We start from the raw sequence: 17360 nt of genomic DNA, 5'->3' as shown, positions 1-17360 counted from the left end.
ACAACCGCAGCGTTTGCGGATCTGACACGTCGAGTCACACTCGCCAAGAAGTATTACTCGAGACCCGGAGGACATGGACATCCACAACCGAAAGGGAGACCGAGTCTAGCTACGACATGTCATCCGCCAGCATGTCTGCCACTTGCCCGTCTCCTCCCCCCCTAATCCGGTATGACTGCAGTCGTCCTCCTCCGCGGGGGACCACAATGACACTCTGGTGTGTGAGTGAGTGAGCGAGCGAGCGAGCGCACACTAGACGACGCGGTACCGCGCAGGATGCTCATCTCGAACTCGATTAGGAAGACGCTCCGCAACTGTTGTTCCCGTCCCACGGTGCCGAGGACCGAGCGTTTCCTCCATCACCCCCCTCCTCCCCTTCTTCCTTCTCCTCCTGCTGATGTATGATGGAGACCTCCAATGGTTCTGCAGGCAGCGACACCAGACCGAGCCAGCCGGAGAAGAAGAGACCCAATCGGGTGCCCTCCCCGGCCAGACCTTTTCTGAAGGACGTGCACGCCCGCGCCGCTAAGCCGCCGGTCATCGGACCCAAATCCCCCAAACTCGGCAAGCAACAGGGTCCCAACCGTGGCTCCAGGCGCAATCTCGCAGCGGCGAAAGAGAAGCCCGCCGCGGGCGCCAGGAGTAGCACTAAGGCCGGGCTGGTCAAAAGGCCAGGCAGGCTCTCCGGAGCAGAACTTAAAGCAGCCTGCAGTCCGACCCTCACCAAGACCAAGAAGGAGAGGCTCGCCCCGGCGTGCTCCGGCCAAATCGGACATGGCTCCCCGGTCCGAGTACCGACTGGTCATGTCGGTCAGACCGACAGCAGTTCGGACCTGTCGGACTGCCCGTCCGAGTTGGCGCCGGTGGCCAGCAGCGACGCTGAGTCCGGTACCGGCTCCAGCGATAAGGATCAACCGGGAGGATCAGAGCGTCCGTTGCGGACACAACCGCCGGTGATGCCGGCTACCCTGCTGCCTAATCCTGCCCCCAAGGCTACGGTGTGTTTGGTCCGGACCGGTCCTGAGAAGAAACCCAAAGGAACCGAGGAAGAACTGCTGAGGGAAATCGAGGATTTGAAGTCTGAGAACGATTATTTGAAGGTAAGCACGCGTGACTCTCATATTTGCTGATTGAATGAATCTGAATGGACTGCAGGAGAGTTCTTTACAGTTGTTGATGTGTGTATTTGAAAGGGTACAATTCTGTTCTGACCCAAATTAACATTGTGTGCAATATATCCGTGTGTGTGTGTGTCTTGGTGACAACATTGCGGGTGGTTAATCAGCTTTGCTCTCCACACTAAAGCCGCCCCGTCCGTCCCTGAGGACTTGCGTGTCCCATGTGTGCTTGGGCTCAAGCGACCTCCTGCGGGGCCAGCTGGTTCACCCCAACACACAAACACACACACGCACTCACACAAAAAACACCTCACAAGTTGATTTTGTCACTGAAATTGGTTTGAAAATGAAACCTGTGGTGTTTGTATTCGGAACAAAACTTGTAAATTGTTTAAAAGGGTGTTTATCTGGCGTTAGTGTCCACCGTAAAGCCCTCAACCCTTTAAGACGGTCGACTTTGTATTTCTCGACAAAGCTCAGTCAATCAATACGGCTCGTTCTCGTAAAAGCCTGTCACCGGAAAAAATTGTAAAAGGATTGTTCATTCATCGATGGACAGCCGACATATGCGCAAATGTGTTTTTGAATGAACTCAAGCTAAACTGCCAGTTAGAGTGAGATGAGGTCACATCACAGATGAAGATGGTGAGCATTTAGCCAATCATGAGAAGGGACTTAGTGGAGAAGGGAAATCAATGTTTAGACTAACACATCATTTATTAATTAGAACGTCAGCCAGTTGAGAGTTTGCGCTTCCGGTCCACTCCAATCCTGTTGGGGGCAGTAACGAGCATAAGGGAAAATACTTTTACCAACTTAATTAGAATCGTAATTTGAAGCTACTGGAATCAAACCTTGAGCCCGTGCTTGCATTTCGTAAGATTTCAAGAGATGAATCAAAATAAGATGGAGTTTGCAGAATTGAATGAAAAACTAGAAGAGAATAGAGCATACCTTTGGGGGATTACATGCTTGTGATTAGAGAGGTCTGGTTGTGTCACCCACCGCTGATGATGTAACTAAGCGTCTTATCTCTGTGGGATGCACCAATATTTCATGTCTCCTTTCAGCATTCAACTGTGCTTCCATGTGCAATTTAGAATGGCAGCTTGAGAATTGCCTAGTAGTAGAGTAGGAGGGTCACCACAATCTTTTAAGAAGCCACCACATGCTCAAGGCCGGAAGATAGACAAAGTCAACTGGTGCAGATAGATTGGAAGAGCGCAGAGAAAGTGAGTCGACCTGTGAAAACAATTCAATGGAAAACAAATTGCGCTTGCAGGATGAGGCGGAGGAGTTGCGGGCCGAGATGGAGGAGCTGCGGGACACCTACATGGATGAGGAGGTTTACCAGCTACAGGAGCTGCGGCGAGAGCTGGAGCGCTCCAACAAGAACTGCCGAATCCTGCAGTACCGCCTGAGGAAGGCCGAGCAGAAGGGCTTGCGCGCCGCCCAGACGGGACATGTGGACGGGGAGCTGCTGCGTGCCCTCGAGCAGGATCTCAAGGTGCTTTTAGTACTGAATTCAATTCAAATTTAGATTCAGAATTGACTATTAGAAATACCCGCGTGAAATCAAATCTATCGAGTAATGCTATCATGTGACCTCAGGTGGCCAAAGACGTGTCGGTGCGCCTGCACAACGAGTTGGAGAGCGTGGAGGATAAGCGAAGCAGAGCCGAGGACGAGAACGAGCAATTGCGCCAGAGGAACATCGAGGTGGAGATCGCCAAGCAGGCGCTGCAAAACGAGCTGGAGCGAGCCAAAGAGGTCAGTGAAAGCGAAAACTTTTACTTTATAGACTTTCAACTCACGATAATATCGGTGGCTGATAATTATCCACCGATATTGGCATCTGCGACGTCTCCTCGAAATTCCAGTATCAATTGCTTATCGGAAGCTGGTAGAAAAATACGAGGGAATCTCATTGACCCAGTTAGCATGTGTGTGTGGGAGAGAGAGACTCCGCCAATGAGTGAGGAGACTCCCTGCCGCAGTGGCACACATACGTATCGCAGTCTCCCTTTGAACATAAATAAACGCCGAGCATTCATAATTCAGTGCTGCATCGTCACACTTACTTCATTTTCAACTGGCTAAGGTGGGTTTGTGTTCGATGATATTTTACCCCAGAATGTAGATGTAACTTCACATGAACGTCTGGGTGTTTTTCCTCGAGATGACGCAAAGTTCTGTTGACACAAAGACACTCGGGCCGACATGAAACTGTCACAATGTTTTACTTGTTGGGATTTATAAGAGGCTTTGAAAGCTTCTCCAGTTATCTTGTAAAATCCATGTGAATGTCAGGAAATGACATCCTGCGAGTTGAAGGCTTGTTGAAATTTTCTGTGGAGCAGTGGGATTTAATGGCGGAAAGAAAACAAAATATTGGAGTCATAGCAGTCGAGTATTTTTGTATTAGCCATGCCAACGTAAAACAGTTTGTACAAAACGTAAATCATGAAATGCTTCTTGTTCCGATTGATTCTTTTGAATCCAAATGCAAATCAAGTTTTCCATATGGTTAATCTACGTCCCCCCCCCCGTGGTGTCTGTTGGGTGGCGATAATGTCGCCCAGTCAACACTGTCTGGCCGTGAGGCCCCTCCCCCCTTATTAGCGACTAATTGTGAGCCGTGGGACACGCACGCACGAGAGGCGGGTGGACTCGGAGGCGACCCCATTATCAGCCAGCTGGATGCACCAACCCCAACAACTTCAAGTCCCCCCCCGTACAAGTAACCCTCTGTTGTCTGGCATCCATTCCTATTCTTGTATGCATTTGTTTGGACCTTTTGGACACTGGAAACAGACCTTTGGTGGTGGGAAGACTTGATACAATGATTCCTCTTTGCTCCATTATGTGGTCTATTCCCCAAGTGTCTTTCTGATTGGCTGAAATTGACTTTCAGGCCGCCTTTCGCTTTAGATTGAACCCAATGTACAGGAGTACCGTATTTTCCGGACTATAAGGCGCACCAGACTATAAGGTGCACCTTCAATGAATGGCCCATTTTAAGACTTTGTCCTTATATAAGGCGCACCGGACTATAAGGCGCACCATTAATGCATCATGTCAGATTTTTAATCCAAATCGAATCATTCTCCATCTTATCTTTTTTACTTCAACTTCAGACGCAACTTTATAATCACAAAATAATGATCCATAGTCTTTTTGATTCATGATTCATAGTCAATTTAGAAATTTGGTCCATATATAAGGACTATAAGGCGCACTGTCGGCTTTTGAGAAACTTTTAGGTTCGCCTTATAGTCCGGAAAATACGGTATATACATAGCAACGAATAATGCTAATGAGGTCTTATTTGTTTATTTTAATTGGATCATTCAGTTTTTGAATTGGATAGACTTTTGTTTACAAAAACTGACTGTTGGAGAAAGCTCCCAGTCAATGAACCGTTTGTCAGTTTTTAACTCTTATTTTGGTTGTCCCTAAATGTTGTTTCACAGGCAGCTGCGTTGATGTAGTTGTACAATTTCCCGTTGTGTTGTTTAGACAGCAAACGAGTTGAGAGTGAATTAACAGCGCCTCTTTTGGCTGTGTTCTTTCTTTCATTTATTAGAGCGTAGGCCTCGGCCAAGGCATCCGCAACGCCCGTTTGCATCTTTGAGTTAGCGTCGGACAATAGCGCCCAACGATTCAATGTCACTGGGTATTTGAAAGGGTTTTGTAGCCACGGGGTTAAATATAAGCAAAGATTAGACGCGACAACAGCCCACGGTGATGTTTGAGACGTGATCTCCCGAGACAAGATTCCAACGGGTCACGGCTTGGTTCTGGTTCCATCCTAATACGCTCACCGGTTTCTGTCTGTTAAGATGATCACATTTTCATCATGTCAGAAAAGCAACAGAATGGCAGTTTTGTGTTCATTTTAGCTTGAACTGTCCCATTCAGTCTTCTTCAAACTCTAATGTCACTCCAGCAGTTCTGAATATAAATTTATTTGCCAGACTATGGAGAGGATATGGATGGTGGATTCAAGACATTATTAAATAATAGCACCCATTTATCTCTCTGGTCTGTTCTTATCTTGATAAACTTTGTCTGCTACTTAATTTTTTTTTTTTTAAATCCTCCATTTGCCTCAAATTTCAAGACACTTATTTCAAAACTTTTAAGACTTTATCTTGACTTAGCCACAAAAAAAGTACTTTATTCCCCTGAATGAACTTAATGAGCGTTGGCACTCAAATGTACCAGCGTGCCACAAAGGCACCGTGAGATGCCATCAAAAGCTTGGCAGTGGTGATATCTGCCCATTCAGCGTAATGTATTAAAGGACTAGTTGGACAACATCATACAACTTGTTTTATGGAAGAGACCCAATGCTGAGATAGTGGAAGGAAAAGCCATGATGTCATCAACTGGCCTCAATTCTGTTACTAGTTGTTACAAAAAATATTCTGTTGCCTTGTGGTGGTTGGTTCCCATGGGAAGCTCACCGTGTTGTGTGTGTGCGCGAGTGTGAGGCTCGGCCAGGGAGCCGACACGCAACAGAGACTGGAACAATGGCGCTTTGATGGGCATACACGAAAATCCTAATACGTTTTTGTCACACGTTGCATGTGTAGGAAAAATGGTGTCATTTGTCTTTGTCTGATTTCATGTCAAAACAGTTTCACGCCTTCCCAATTTATCTGCGACATGGCCACGTTGTATACGAGATGCTTGCCTCGTCCTCTGGGGAGAGGAAAAGGGGGGGAGGCCTGACCTTGAAGCGACCTCAGGGAATGCCGCATCTCGCCTGTCTCGCTGACAAATGTTCTCTTCTGATGTTGTTGACACAACGCACACACACGGACAAAAATCCTGTGCTAAATCTCATTACAGTTTTATAGAGTCAGTCAGTTTGTTTAATATTTAGGTCATTAGTTTAGTTTGTTAGCTCAGTTTATCAGTCGCTCTGGTGATTAATTATTCAGTCATCCCATTAGTCCAAACAGTTTGTAACTAGTGACAAAAGTCATTTGTGAATTAGCTCGCAAGTCAGCCAATATTGTCAGTCATTTAGTTAGCTATTGTGATTATGAATAATATCTTGAATATGAAAAAAAAAAGAAACTTGCACTTTTGGTGGAAAGGTACTGTTAAATATTCCATCCCTATGTGAAACTACTATTTTATTTTCAGTTTGGGGAATCCTTCACAGCGGTGAATGATTTGGGCCAAGGATAATGACGATGAAACACCCACCGCCGCACCGGATGCTTGGACTCTAATTATCAGAGTCGTGTTTACATTCACTCAAGTGCGTGCGCGGTATTAATTCATCTCCTAAAATGGATTAGAGTCCGCATCTGACTCTTCTAATCGGCCTTAGAATAATTATAGCGTGATATATTCCGCTGTTGTATGTGAGACAAGCTTTATCTGCATCCAGCCGCCCTCAAAAGCTCCTTTTCTGCAGCCATCACACCCTCTTTCGGGGAGTGCCCCCCACCCCCCCGTTAAATCCCATTAGCGGCGTGCGTCGACAACGCTCTTGCCGCTGCAGTGTCCTCCTTTTCCCGTCGTCTTCCACCCACACTTGAAGGCAACATTGACAAGCTAACCAGCTAACCAAATGCTACTTGTTGGTTCGTATGCAACAGACCACCTTTTGACCTGTTTCAACTTTTTCAGGGTTATGGAGGTCTAATCCTGTGTCTCCCCAGACAGAAGATTAGCTGTGTCACCATGGCGAGGAATTAGAACAGTAGCAGTGTTGGAGACGCTCAGTGAACATATGGGAGTCACCCTGGTCGTGTGACAGACAAAAAACAAATTCAAGGATCACGGGAAAAATGATTCTCAGGCCCTACCCAGTAAATGTTTTGCTCGTGTTGCTAAGTGAGCCTTTCCTCCCTGTTGCAGAGCCAACGATTGAGTCATTTTTTTTTTTTTTTTGCTCCACCAGGGATGACTAAGTGGGGCCCATCCCTCCTATTGGCATTTCAACCAATCCAAGACATGGCTGAAGAAGAAAAAATATTATATTTTAGGGGGTCAGAAGTGACTTTCAGAAGAACTAAACCTAATAGTAAAAACGGGAATATCTTCCCAATACTCATCAAGTTGTAGGTCTGAAAAAGGGTTTGAACACAATGATGCAGGCTCAGACCATAGTCGCAGTCTAATCTTCGGTCTGCGTTAAATACGTTAAAGACTTCTATCCATCATCAGACGTTGACCTTACGACGGAAATGTTTAACGTTACGCAAGCTCCCCAGCGAGGATTAATGTTCTGCAGCCTCCGTCTTTCACGGGATTATTATCGATAAAATCTCAAACGGATCTCCCCGTTCCTGAGCCGTCATCTATTGCTCTCATCTCCTCCAGTCAATACCGGAATAAGAGTCAGATACAGGGGTTTGTTATGAAATGATTTTTATGGGTGTTTTGCAGACGGCGTCGAGGAGACGGGGGAGCTCATTTAAGGACAAAAAATCCACCAGCCAGGTAAATGCAAAACAATTACATATGTATATATATATATATTAAATATATAAGTATTAAAGAATTTCATATAGTTCCGTTTTATTTCATTTAATGTGCATATTTGATTTTAATTCACTTTATTTGTTCATATTTTCTTTCTTTGAATGAAATAAAAGCTTTAACTGTGTATTAAAATATTATTATTATTATTATTATTATTATTATTATTATTATTATTATTATTATTATTATTATTATTATTATTATTATTATTATTATTATTATTATTATTATTATTGTATCCAACAGTTTTGTGGCATTGCTGTGTGAAAGAGCTTTATAAATATGTCATGTCGCCACTAGGAGGACAGCGCAGACCTCAGGTGCCAGCTCCAATTCGCCAAGGAGGAGTCAGGCCTGATGCGTAAAAAGATGGCCAAGCTGGGCCGGGAGAAAGACGAACTGGAGCAGGAGCTACAGAAGTACAAGTCGGTCTACGGAGACGTGGACAGCCCCCTTCCCCTGTCCGAGTGCTTCGGCAGCAGCGGCGGCGGCCCTCATTCCACTCGTGAAGCAGAGCTGCGATTGCGCCTCAAGCTGGTGGAGGAGGAAGCCAACATTCTGGGAAGGAAGATCGTTGAGTTGGAGGTGGAGAACCGCAGCCTGCGGGCCGAAAACGACGACATCCGTTGCCAGTACGAACGAGACTGCTTCGGCAGGGAGCCCTTCTCCAGCATGCCCTCGTCACCCTACGGCGGCGGCGATGTGCTCGAGTCGGCCGGCGAGCTTCGCCGTCACCTCCAGTTTGTAGAGGAGGAAGCGGAACTGCTGCGTCGCTCCATCTCGGAGATCGAGGACCACAACCGGCAGCTTACTTCGGAGCTCAACCGCTTCAAGTTCAGCACCGAGGACGGGGCGACGGAAGGACTTTTTAAACCTGCTAATGGTGGAGGGTTGATGATGGAGGAGCTGAAATCAGCTAGGATGCAGATTAATGACCTAAGCGGAAAAGTGATGAAGCTTCAGTACGAGAACAGAGTTCTTCTGTCCAACGTCCAGCGTTGCGACCTGGCGGCGCATCTGGGCCTGAGAACTGGCAGTCCGCGAGACAGCGACGCAGACAGCGACGCCGGCCGGCGGGAAGTAGCCGAGGACGAGGAGGCAGGGCGGCTCCTTCTACTCCAACCCAAGAGGGAAGGCCCGATCGGTGGGGAGAGCGACTCTGAAGACCTCTTTGAGAAAACCACCACCACCACCTCAGGGTTCGCAAGCATCCGACCGTCAGACGGCACGGAACTTAACGCCGCAGAACTCGCCAACCGCCGCAGGGAGGAACGAGAATCCTTTGCCAACGTGAAAAGAGAGGCAGATAGACTCGGAAAGTCGGTGGACCGTCTGATCACTGACACAGAGAGTCTGATCCTGGAGGGCGGGCTTCTGGTGACGACGGCTGAGGGTTCTCAGGGAGGAGGCGACTCCCAAGTCCTGGACACCGTCAATACCCGCATGAAGGCTTTCCGCACCGAGTTGCACATCTTCGTGGAGAAACTGGAACACGTTGGTGATGGACTGAGGGAGAGGACGGATGACCTGTCCCCGATGCCAAACCTCACCGAGTCCAGTAGCTTCCTATCCACGGTCACCTCCATGTCCCGGGATTCTCCCATTGGCAATTTTGGGAGAGACCTGATGACAGACTTGCAGGTAATTTCACTTTGCAACCTTCTACCTATTGACCAATTCCGTGTTATACACTGGTTTACCCCCACCATATTTTGGGATCTCCTCACACACAACAGCTTTTCTCAAAATGGCTTTTATTTTGACTTAATGAGGGATCCTGGTGGCCTGAACCCCGACCAACCACTGCCATTATATCTTTGGATGGAAATGGACAACTAATGAGTGCATACAGGCCATTTTGGAACCCCTAAGCTAGCTGAGGGTACAAGAGCCCGTTCAATTAGCTTTAGAAGAATCCTGTTTAGATGCCTGTCGAGAGCCACCCAGCTCTACCGCACTGGCACCATTCCCCTTGCCGCCATCATGTCCCGCCGCCACCGCATTGCCATCCGCATCTTCACGCACATGCTCCCCATAGAGCACCGCCTCGCTTGCCGCCTGCCCACACGCACTGCCTGCCCACTTGGCCGCAATCCGAGCATTTTTTTTTTTTAACTTGACTGCATGGTGGATGGCTTCTGAAAAGGCCTGCCTCTTATCTCTGTGGCTCTCAATGGGCGTCACTGTTTTTGTGTTTGTACGTTGTCACCAAGGAGACAAACATCCCGTTGTGTGTCAGCAAACAAAAAAAGGCTCGAAAGCAAGGTTGCATGATGAAGGGAGCTCGCCGGCTTTTTTGGAATGCTCTCCAAGCGCCCGGGCCGAGAAGGGAAGGTGCCTTGGTCCCCTCCCTCGCCTCGTCCTCCTCTTCCTGCTGTGCTCCCGGTGGAGCTGGGTGGATTCTGCAGCTCTCACAAGTTTAAAGCAATCAGACCTCTAGTTGGCCTTTCAATTTCCAGACACTTCCATTCTTAGTTGTCACGGAACGTTGCTGCTAATTATCTCCTTGCCTTGAACAATACACAAGCATGTTGAGCGGCTATTTTGTTTCTCCTAGCCACCTTTTTTGGCGGATTCGCTTGTCGTACTGCACTTTTTCTTTTTTTTTTTTCTCCATGGTTACTTCTCAAGCCAGCTGCTTTAGTTTGGACTCACATGTCCGTCATTGCATGCGCTTCATAATGAGTCTTTTGCATTCTTTCCACCTTGAATTGCCCCCTCCTTCTCACCCCCCCTCCCTCACCCACTCCTTCAGATGTTCCAGCCCGCCATTGTGTTCATCCTCATCCTTGTCCTCTTCTCATCTCTGTCATACGCCGTCATCTTTAAGTTGGTCTTCCTATTTGCGCTCTTTTTTCTACTCTAGTCTGTTTGTTGTCTTTTTAGTCCCCCCCTTCCCACGTTTTGCTCTTATTCATCAGCCATTCACAGTTTTGTCTTTCTGTGTCCTGCTCGAGGTCTTTCTTCCTCACCCGCTTTGTTGTCCTCTTGTCTTTTTTGTCCACATCACCACAATCTTCTCCACCCCCCCGCCTCTTCCATGCCCTCCTGTACACTTCCCGACCCACCCCCACCCTTCCTCACTCACAGTCCGATCAGAGGGATGAGCTGGAGTGGCGCATAGGACAGGAGCGAAGCGTGGAGCCCCACAACCAGAGCAGGGGAGGTGCTGCGGGACTCGCTAGGTACCACAGACCACTGGTTTTAAGAACAGAGGTCAGTCACGGCCAAAAATATTCATATATTGTATACCTCCCAACTGCCACCACTTGCTTAAAATGTAAAAAAAAAAGAATTTTTATTTCTCAACTATTTAAAATAGGTCCATTTAACTGGCAACATGAGAATTGAAGGCTTTAGTCAAAAATGTTGGGCTTAATCACGTGACTAATGTCTCACTTTTGTTGCCTGCAGCTGCGGGAGGTTCCTGCCCTCGACGTGCAGCTTCGTCCGGATCACGAACGACGGATTAGAGTCGCGACAGATGAACGGGAGACTGCGGTCATCTCGATGCCTCAAGTACGAGCATTTGCAGCATCCAATAAAGAAATAAAATGAAATGTAGAAAAACTGCTTATGAAGCTTGGTAAGCAAAAAAAAAAAAGATCATAAATGAAAGCCATAGCGGAAGCTGAGGCATTTTTACGTAAGGTCAATTTTTTTTAACAAAAATGTATTTATAAAAAAGAAAAATCCCTTCTAAATAGATGCAATAAATAAATAAACGCCCCTGATTCCCCGACCCTCTTTGTTTTGGCAGGAGGACGATCGTTCACGCTCGGAACCCCAGCGAGCGCGTCTGGAGCTGCCGGGCCTCCTCCAGGGTCCGGAAGCTTCCTGGGCTCAAGAGCGAGCCACCCTGCTGCAAGAAATTCGCTTCTTCCGACGCAACACGGCCATTTTCTACATGAAGCTCAAATCCACCTTGGTACGTTGGAGGCTCGGAAGCAGGGACGCTGCTTTGCCCGACGACGGTGCACGGCCTGAGGTGAGCCGCTTGGAACATGATTTGGCGACAAAATGAAAGATGCTCTCCGTTGCAAATATTTTGTGCTATTTATTCATCCGCCCGCACAGGTGGAGAAGTCGGAGGGCGTCTCTGAGATTAGTGGAATGACGCAGCAGATGGAGGCTGATGGGGCGCCTGATGGACACCTGCAGTACCAGCAACAGGTAATTCCATAGACTGGAGCTTTTTGAAAAATTCTTGACATCCAACATGTTTGCAGTTTGGGGAGAACAGACGGATGCTACTGGCGCTACGCAGCCTGCTTGAGCACTTTCGAGAAGAACTGCGTGAGGAGGAGGTGCGGCGCTGCCAACTGCAGCAGGCTTACGCCAACGACAAAGCCACCTGGGAGGTGAAACGGGCCGAGATGAAGTGCCAGCTCGCTAAGGTACAGATGGACGCTCGGCTGCGCTCCCGAGGGTCCCCATGCGACAAAGTGTGTCGTGCAGGTGGAGGAGGAGGCGCGAGGAAGAACTCGAGGCCAGGCTCAGGGGAGTGAAGGGGAAATGGCGGCCCTGGACTCCGAGTGGGCCGTGAAGCAGGAGCGCGAGGAGCACCGGCGTCTGTTGGCCGAGAGCCACAACACCTCACTGGACCTCCGCTGGCGGCTGCAGCACGGCGAGAAGCGATGGAGCCGCGAGAGGGCCGAGCTGCTGGAGCACTTTGAGCGCCAGAGGCAGGAGTGGGATGGCAGTACCCGCGATCTCCACCACAAAATGGAGAAGGTTAGGAGTCATTTTAGGACTATTTTACATATGATGTCCTATATTTTTTTTTTATTGAAATAAAAAATATGTCAGCTCCAAAGGGAGCTGAACTGCCGGCGAGGTGAGGGCGCAGAGGACAACGGCGCATGCATCGGTGGCCGTTCCCCGCGTTCCCCACGTTCTCCCCAGTCCCCGCGTTCCTCTGCATCTATCTTGATGCCACCGGCTCGTTCCCTCTCCGACTCGGACGCCGTGGAACAAGGAGGGGCTGCCGCCGTGAGGCTTCGAAAGCCCACGGAAAGCCCCTTCCTGGATGAAAGCCCCTTCCTGGATGCTCTTACTTTGGATCCCCTCGCCAGCCTGGAGGTCCCCCCGCCTTGCAGGCTGGAGAGCGACAAGAGGTTCCCCTGCATGAAGGAGGTAAAAGGTTGTCCTCAATGTCTGTCAAGGGTGCCATTAGCTATTATTATTGTCCCGAGTCTGATTTTCCACCATCTTAAGTGGTAGAAAATACATAGATATAGTCTAGGAAATGAATTCATGGAAATATATGGCAATTTTTGACTTTTAGGCCCTCAACGTGATAACCGAGAGAGAAGGAGCTTCCGAGTTGTACCCTGATGAGGAAATGAGTGGCGGTAGTTTGCTTCGGTGAGTTTCCGGCTGCAGATGCTGATTCATCACCCCGTTGTAAATGATGCTAAAGGTTTCGGATTACCGTTGTGCGCATTCCGTCCAGAGCCAAGTCGGTATGTTCCATGAGCGACTTCCAGCGGCTGATGGACAGCTCGCCGTTTCTCCCCGACAAGACGCGGCACGGCGAGCAAGGCCACGACGACGTCACCCCGCCTCTTTCGCCAGATGACCTCAAGTACATCGAGGAGTTCAACAATAAGGGCTGGGACTTCTCGTCATCGACGTGGGCCGGCAAAACCTCAGAGACGCGGGGGCTGGAACCATTCACGGAGTCCTTCCAACCACCCTCTTGGTTCCTCACCACCAGCGCCAGCCTGACCACCACCACCAGCAGCAGCGCACTTAACACTAGGGTAGGTATGGGAGAAGGGGTCCATATCCTCCATAGCCCTACAAGAGCTGGGCCAGAGCCAGAGTCTGACGTCCATTACGCAAAGGGGAACAAGGCCAGAGGTGACGGGGAGACGGCCAGCGGGTCAGATGAGGTGTTAGCTGGTGGAAGGTGGCCGTGTGGCCTTCTGGAAGCCGGGGGATTAAGGACTTCCCCGAACCAGTCACCCATTTGCTCCACAGTGGGCTACGCCTCCTCCCTGGAGCTCCAGCTGGCTCGGAACATGAGCGATGACATGAAGGAGGTGGCCATTTCGGTGAGGAACGCCATCCGCACCGGCCCCCCTGGGCCAGTGCTACGTGATATAGCGTGTCAAACCAACGGCTTCACCACGCGAGGCACTCAGACCACGCAGACCATCAGCGTGGGTCTGCAGACGGACCTGCTGAGGAACCTGACCAGCAGCCCCCACCGCTGCCTCACCCCAAAAGGGGGCAGCACCCCCATTTCATCCCCCTCGCGCAATACCAGGAAGGTCCAGTACTCGCCGGTCATCCAGAGTAAGTTTGAGCGGCCCTGCTGCTCGCCCAAATATGGGTCGCCCAAACTTCAGCGCAGGACCTCGTCATCCAACAAGGCGGAGATACCCAACGCCGGCCGAGCCGCCACCCCTACGACCCCCCAGAAGGGCAACAGCGAGTCGGCGTGGGCACGCTCAACCACTACGCGGGATAGCCCGGTCCACACCACCATCAACGACGGTCTCTCCAGCCTCTTCAACATCATCGACCACACCCCCGTCGTCTATGACGCCGTGCCCAAGTTCAACAAGTCCCCCAGCCGCTCGCGCCCCACAACGGCCGCGGAGCCCGACCCGGAGCCCAGGAGCACCAGGGGCCGCTCCCCCAGCCCCGTGCAGCTGATAGTGGAAACGCAGGGGGAGCACAACGCTGAAGTGGTCAGCATTCGGCAGGACCTGTCGGCGCCCCCGGGGTACACGCTTGCCGAGAACACCGCCCGCATCCTCAACAAAAAGCTGCAGGATGAGAGGAGAGTGCAGGCAGGAGGAGGAACCAAGATGGCCGAAGCAGAGAAAGCACAGCCTGGATGCATGGAGGTAAATACTCCAAATCCCTGTTTAGATTATGTTTCTATACATATGTAATGTTGTTTATGTCAAGAGCTTTGCTGGAATTTCATTCACGCTACGAATGGAATTCTGAAACGTCTCCTGACAAAATGAATGTGTCAGGGCAGCCAAGATACGAAAAGGATCACGCTTACAAATGAGCGTAACGATTTATCGTAATTCGGGATTAACCGAAGATTATTTTGATAAAACAGCAAATAATCCTTTTAACAAGATTCAATCTGCGAAAGGGGGTGAAAAAAAAAAAGATGTTGGGTAATAATCACAGACACTGTATCTGGTGGCACAATCCTAAAAAAATAACAAGTTGTATCCTTGCACCGGTTGCTCACAAAATATGTGAATCAAAAATGTCTATTGCATGATGGTTCCAACTGTGGCTCTTGATTGAACATATTAATGATCATGCTCGACTCTTTTACAGCGGCACGATTCACCCTTACCCAATATGGCGGTCAGCGCTTTGTGTTGTTTATATTTCTAGGTCACCCTCAAGTCTTCCATTTCAATTGAACCTTTCCTGCTTTAATAACCCCCCTCCCCTCTTTGCTCCAGAAGCACACTGTCATGTTAACAACTCCATGGGGGCTGTAAGTCTCCACGATGTAAGTTCCTCCTTCTGCGAGCTTCATGGAACATCACCCCGTCAGTCATTCCGACGCATGCTTCACAGGGCCATGGGCAGAATTTTTATTTTTTACACGATTCTCACACACTCACATCTGCAAGTGGGCCTATTGATGCAGTTTTGCCTGTGGAACTCTTTAGCGCCCTCTAGAGCTCAGAACGACACACAGCTATTCATGTGTGCAATCTAATAAATCCTTTAAAGATTCACGTAAATCTTCATCACACGTTTCATGGCAGGTTGTGACATGCTCCACTTGATTTATTTTTCATATTTACCCTCACTTTTCCAGTTGCAGACTATGGGCAGTATGCGACATCTTGTTTGTCATTATTTACGTCAACACTTGAAGTGGAAAAGTTCATCTTAAGACACATTGCTGGCCTTTAGTTAGAAGGGGGAATTTTTATTTGTTGACAAAAATGTGCTTCAAATATGCAATTGGAGTAAAAGGACCAAATGGTGTCTTAAGGTGGATTGGTTTCCCGTTGTGGGTCACATTTGCAGTTTTGTAGCATGATTTGTGTTGTGCGGGCGATGGGAGGCCCACCACCACCACCATTTTGTATTGATCAAAGCGATCATCACAAAAAAGTACTTAACCGACTCAAGGCTGAGTGTGAGTTTTAGAATCATGGTCATCATAGGTTGACTGTCTGTCATTCACAGGACCTGCCTCGATCTCCCGTGGCACCGCCCTTGGACTCCTGCTTCCTACGGCCGGCCCGCCCAGCCAATCGCCGACCCCCTTCACGCTGGGCCAACCTCTCGCCGCCGCACTCTTCGGCATCCGGTAGGAGGTTCACCTTCCCGCCGCCGGGACGGCGTGTGAGCGTCCCGGAAGGCGACCGGGGGTGACACTCGTCTTTCTACCTCTGACGTCTCCCCCTTCATTCATTTACTCCCAAAAATAAGACTGAGATGCTCATTGGTCACCTGAGAAACACCAGCTGACCCCTCAAGGGGAAAAAATAAATAAGACAACTTCTTGAAATGTACTGTAGTCCTCTCCTACAAAGTATTACACATCATCATCAATACATTTTCATAAAAGGTGCCTCTTTACACTCGAGTTCGTCTTTAGTCCACGTACGTGTCGATCTTTTTTCTTAACTTGAATGTTACGTGTTTGTACCATTTAAATCATACAAAGGACTATTATGGCCACACGGAAAATAAATCAATGAATATGACATTAAATTCAGAATGGTATGAATGTCAGTCCAAGGAAATCTAACTTAATCTTGTCAAAATTGAGTCTTTAAGTCTAATACACATTTTCACGGGGGAAAAAAAAGTTTTAAAACATTTAAGATGTGCATTTTTCTTGGAAACCTTTTCACAAGTATGACTTGTTTTCTCCAAATTTCTCCAAACTTTTCAAATGTTATTGTGTAGCACTAATACTCCTTGATAACAACAGCCCCAACTAAATGTCCATCCAAGGTGCCTGTTCACTTAAATGTCTCACTGGCCCATGTGTCGGCATGCACTTTTGCATTTCTCGGTTGAATGTTAAGACTGCGTCAATTCCAAAATTGGGAACAAAACTTACGCTTCTGTGGTGCGAAGCGGAGACAAATGATGATGTCAGCCCCTCCCCTGACCCGAAAGGTTGTTCTTAGTGTATTTCCGTTTTTCAAATGAAAGCACGGGTGAAGAGAATGACGAATTATGCATCTGCGTGAGGCAGTTATCCGTCTAATATTTGCATGACACTAGCACTTTAGTGCACGTACAAGACGAGCGCTCGTCATTGTTATAATCAACTGTTTCTTGTTTTGTTTTGTTTTGTTTGTTGGATGTTTTTCTATAGTGGACAGCCTGTCGGCGTGTCGGTACACCTATGTTTGAACTGAATGGGGGGAAAAAGAATGTTTTAAATGAGAATCTATGTGAAAACAATCTATAGTCTATCTACATAGTCTAATTATGTCATTAAACATGAATGTGGATTTACAAGATGACCGCCTCTGATTGTCTTTCATTCATCAAGTGTGCGTGCTGGCTCTCAATTGAGGATTATCCACATGATTTATTCAATGTGGGCAGTTGCATGCTGGGAGCCACCACTGGCGCGGAGAGGCACAGAGAAGAGCCCACCGATTTTGTTAAATAATTCAGCAGAGCGAACTGTCCCCACACTGACGCACTCGAAATACGCCACATATGCGCAGGCCATTTAGATGCCATAGCAGCCAACAATGGGCAAAT

General features: G+C 48.5%; 1 protein-coding gene across 1 annotated transcript; it reads left to right on the top strand.

Annotated features, from left to right (window-relative positions):
* The first annotated feature begins 23 nt into the window (after positions 1–23).
* On the top strand, positions 24–17108 carry LOC133165799 (microtubule cross-linking factor 1). Its single transcript, XM_061295690.1, has 15 exons — positions 24–1100; positions 2401–2625; positions 2730–2888; positions 7530–7583; positions 7926–9266; positions 10716–10841; positions 11040–11144; positions 11386–11613; positions 11703–11798; positions 11855–12022; positions 12084–12359; positions 12435–12761; positions 12913–12992; positions 13081–14485; positions 15816–17108. Exons 1-15 carry the CDS (start codon positions 402–404, stop codon positions 16002–16004), a joined length of 5478 nt encoding a protein of 1825 aa, XP_061151674.1. The 5' UTR covers positions 24–401; the 3' UTR covers positions 16005–17108.
* The last annotated feature ends 252 nt before the right edge of the window (positions 17109–17360 follow it).

The sequence above is a fragment of the Syngnathus typhle genome, linkage group LG13 (genome assembly GCF_033458585.1).
Source record: "Syngnathus typhle isolate RoL2023-S1 ecotype Sweden linkage group LG13, RoL_Styp_1.0, whole genome shotgun sequence".
Lineage (NCBI taxonomy): Eukaryota > Metazoa > Chordata > Actinopteri > Syngnathiformes > Syngnathidae > Syngnathus > Syngnathus typhle.
This window is presented reverse-complemented; position numbering and strand designations above follow the sequence as displayed.

Bases quoted from the DNA above. Each gene is read 5' to 3' on its own strand.
- LOC133165799 (XM_061295690.1), top strand. From the start codon at position 402: ATGATGGAGACCTCCAATGGTTCTGCAGGCAGCGACACCAGACCGAGC. The intron at 11,799-11,854 runs GTAATTCCATAG...ACATGTTTGCAG, and splicing joins ACCTGCAGTACCAGCAACAG to TTTGGGGAGAACAGACGGAT. The intron at 12,023-12,083 runs GTACAGATGGAC...TGTGTCGTGCAG, and splicing joins TGAAGTGCCAGCTCGCTAAG to GTGGAGGAGGAGGCGCGAGG.